The sequence below is a fragment of the Camelina sativa genome, chromosome 6, assembly GCF_000633955.1.
Source record: "Camelina sativa cultivar DH55 chromosome 6, Cs, whole genome shotgun sequence".
Lineage (NCBI taxonomy): Eukaryota > Viridiplantae > Streptophyta > Magnoliopsida > Brassicales > Brassicaceae > Camelina > Camelina sativa.
In genome coordinates this window covers 11836992-11841256 of record NC_025690.1, presented here as the reverse complement: position 1 = coordinate 11841256, position 4265 = coordinate 11836992, and the positions used below count along the sequence as shown (strand labels likewise).

The following is a 4265-nucleotide window of genomic DNA, read 5'->3' as shown; positions in this document are numbered from 1 at the left end:
TTTTTTTTTTTGGTTCTAAAAGTAACAAATCCCAAGGAGTTTCGTCTTCCAATGTCATAGATGACAGTAGAAAAACAATAGCAACAAGGCCCACCTATATAGGGTACATGTTAGTACATTTGGGCTTAGGTCAATGAGAGCCTATTGTATTTCTCACCAACAGTCTCTTGTGATACCTAATAATAATCATTACTATTGATAAACACTCACTATCATAGCCGAACCCATGGTAGTCTACTACTAGTCTAGTAGTTAAGTATGTTTGCACTTTAGGAAGCCTCAAGATTCTTCAAGTAGCCTCAAGATTCTTCAAGTAGCCTCAAGATTCTTCAAGTCTCAGATTCATGAACACCATGTAAAATTACTCACGTTTACAGACATACGATAGAATCATAAAAAAAAAAGTACTCATTATACTCAAACCATTTATATATTAATTTAAAAATATGCATTATTTAAAAATAAAAAGAACAACACGCATGTATGGTTTCATTTGACCCCGTGACTAGTTGAAGGTTGACACTTACAAACGTACATTGCTACTACATACTTTATTGTAACTTTTTTTTGCTATGGGTCGGGGACCAATTTTTACGTTTCCGTACGACGATGGCTTCCAAATTTAAACCCCATGTGATCTAAAACTTACCCCAAACTGTAACTATTAAATATTGTTTGAATCTCTCTGACTGTCCTACAAAATATCAGTTGACTAGTTTGCGTACGTTTGTCCGAATTTTAATGGCATATATTTCTCTAGCAGACTAATCCGTATAAATAACTACTACGTCAACCATAAATTTATTAAAAAATAGAAATCATTAGATATCGAAGTTAGCTATATCATCATAAATACAAAAAAAAAAAATTGTGTCATCCATTAATTAATTTATTACGAATTAAAAACATTAGATCGGAGTTAGTTAACATTTCATAATGACAACGTGAGAATTTATAAACATAGGCAAAAAAAATAGTGTTCAAAATTTTCATTTTGTAATTAAACCACGTCAACCTCCAAGTCGATTGATGTTTCACATCTCCCTTAGAAAGGTGTGCGAGTGCAAAAAATATGAAAATAACGTCGTCTTTTATTTATTTATGGTCTGATTAGTCGTAGTAGTTTTAGTAAATTGGTGTATTTTGCCATTTTTATTACAGTGCGAGTGCTGTGAAAAGTTTTTTTTTTTTGTTTTTTAAAGAGAGAATTTTTGTGTCAGTGAGGAAAAAAAAAGTGAACGTTGGTTAGGGAGATGATCAGATGGTGAACGTAAGGAGTAAGGTCCACACGACAATCACTGCACCTGATAACGTTTTAGGTCCCACGACTCTTACAATGCTACAGTCCTTATGTCACCACCACAATCAATCTCCCTCTCTCTCTCTCTCTCTCTCTCTCTCTACTTATTGAATTTGTGTATTTATAAATATTATTATTTATTATACATTCATTGATAATAGTATATAGTCTGCAATAACAATTAATTCACATTTATTTTTATTTGTTTTCAGTCTCTAACATTTTCGTAAAACTTATCATAACGTAGATTTTTTGTTACATAAAAATTATTATTTCAACATTAGACTCTGAATAGTGATGGAACTGCACGATTCAGTTAATTCAACCATCATAGTTTAGGACTCGTCTTTCAAAACTAGATCACTCTCTAATTCAATTAGTCTTTTTTATTTGAACATCAGTCATCATATACAAAAATCATGAGTGATTATTGTTTAGTGGGGACAAATGACAAAGAAGCAAAAGATAAAATGAATCATATACTAAAAAAAGCATTTAAATATATTTTCATAGCATATAAGATCAAACGAGATATTTCTCTTTTTATATGTTTGTTGTATCGTTTTCGTTCGACCATGTAAAACAAACGAGACACTTTGCTGTTTTCTATTAGCTTTGAAACAACTAACTTCAAGGGCCAAGTAGTGAGAACGAGATTGGTAGGCCAAGAGATAGGCCCATCTCATTCCCCCTAGACAAAAATAATTTCTCAATTTTGACATTTGTAGTAAGCATAATGTTTTTACCAAAATAACAATAAGATGGATGTATAAATGTTTCAATTCATGGAGAGTAGAACCAAAATGTATTTGGAGAATAGTCTAAATTTTCTTTATGCGTAACTAAAATTTCCTAATGGATTAAGAAAAGTAAGATGATTGAGAATCGAGACAGACAGTGACACTAACAGAGAAAAAAAAACATTTAAAAATAATAATAAAAAAAAAGTGTCATATTCTCCTCAAAATCCAAAAAACCTGACATAAAAAATCTCGTGTACTATTTAATCACTCACCCACAAGAAAAATCAAATTTAAATCAAAGTAGAAAAAAATCAAAATTAAAATTAAAAAATCTCACGTGTTTTGTTTTTTTTTTTACTTAACAAAAACAAAAAAATTACTACAAGAAATGTAAATAAAATTAACGGCGAGAACAAAAGTATTACACAGCCGCCTAACGCCTTTAGCCGCCACCGCCGCCGGCAGAGTAATCCACGGTTTAATCTTGTGAATCCTCTTCATCACCACCTCCAAGTGATCCACTAGCCTGAGATTCGCCGGAAACTTGTCGTCCGTACTGATTTAAACCGGAGAGAATATTATGATGATGATGTTGTTGCTGCTGTTGTTGATGATGATGATGATGTCTCTGTGTACTATGATGATCACCACCACCACCGTCACTTCTTCCTCCTCCTTCATTATTGTTATTATTATTATTATTATTATCTTCATTGATCTCATGATTACTAGTTGTTGCTAGCTGTTGTTGTTGTTGTTGTTGTCCAGTAAGAAATGCCATTGGCGCTGCGAAATTCATAAAATGTAAACCGCTAGAAACCGCACCGCCCGAAACGCCTGAAACGCCACTTCTGTATAACGCAGCTGCCGCTGTGTTAATTGAAGGAAACGTCCAAACAGGCTCGCCGCCACCGTTTCCACCGCCACCACCAATGGAAGCTGTCATAAGACCTCCTGTTTGGTTGTTGTTACCACCACCCGCGGCGGCCGCAGCGGCCGCAACCATCCAGAAATTTCCTGGTATTTGCTGCGCGGCGGCGGCTGCTGCGGTGGCGGTAGATCCACTGTTGCTAGATTGAAGAGTATAGCTTCCGATTTGATCGTGTTGGTGTTGCTGCTGTAGTTGCAAATCCGACGTCGTTTGGAGTCTTCTTTTCTTCTCTGAACTTAACTCATCTGAATCTTGATCTCCTTCTTGTTTTGTCTGATTATGGAAGTTCAAAAACGACGTCGTTGGTGTGAAGTTATCTATACCAGGAAACAAAGAAGACGTCGTCGCACGTCCCTGGAGATGAGGATGATGAAGAAACCCACCACCACCACCTCTTTGTTGCTGTTGTTGTTGAAGCATCGCCGGAGAAAAGATGTTATTAGGGCTAAAAGTGGAAGCGGCGGAGCGGAAATGAGAAGGGAGAGACATGGAAGAGCCTGAAGAACGGAGGGAGATGTTTAAAGAAGTGAAATTCGCCGGGATAGTTCCGGTTCCGGTGGCGGCGATAACTGATGGCTCGGCTTGTTGAAGTAGCCACTCTATTGTCTCACCATCGGACTTATGACCGAGCTCTCTCGTCAGCTGAAACACTCGAGCTGCACATAACGCTGGCATCCTTATCCTCCTCCCTCTTCCGTCTACTTTTGTGTGTCGGTCTTTAGTCGACGCTCGTTTCAACGGCGGTTTTTTAGCTGCTGACACCACCGCCGTAGAGTCCTCTTGCGTTTGTGATAACTCTTTCTGCGTTGTTGTTGTCTGCGATTGCGGCTTTTGCTGCAATTGCGGTTGAGGTTGCGATTGAGATAACTGTTGGTGTTGATGAAGAGAGAAGAGAGAAGATGAAGAGGAAGGTGAAGGTTGTTGTTGATGGTTGTCGTCGGGGTCACGTTTTCCGAGGAGTTGGAAAGGGAAAGTAGGGCGGTGGTGATGATGGAGGTGACGGTGGTGATCGTCTCCTCCTCCTCCAACGTTGTCTCCACCGTCCATTATGACATTTAAGATACTAGATGTTGGCTTTTGCATATATAAGTGAGGAGCTATAACTATTTTTATATATATTTATAAAAAAATTAGGGTTTTGGTTTTTATTTATATGTGGATTTATTTTTTTTGGACAAGAGAGGGGAACCAAAAAAAAAAAAAATCAAAAGTGTAGATGGATGTTTGAAGGAATTGAGTGAGAAGGAGAGGATAAGAGTGAGAGAAAAATAGAGGAAGAAGAAAAGCTTAA

The 4265-nt window shown here is 37.0% G+C and overlaps 1 protein-coding gene across 1 annotated transcript; it reads right to left on the bottom strand.

Moving 5' to 3' along the window:
- LOC104790967 (transcription factor TCP14) lies at window positions 2220-4265 on the bottom strand. Its single transcript, XM_010516766.2, has one exon. It carries the CDS (start codon window positions 4055-4057, stop codon window positions 2522-2524), a length of 1536 nt encoding a protein of 511 aa, XP_010515068.1. The 5' UTR covers window positions 4058-4265; the 3' UTR covers window positions 2220-2521.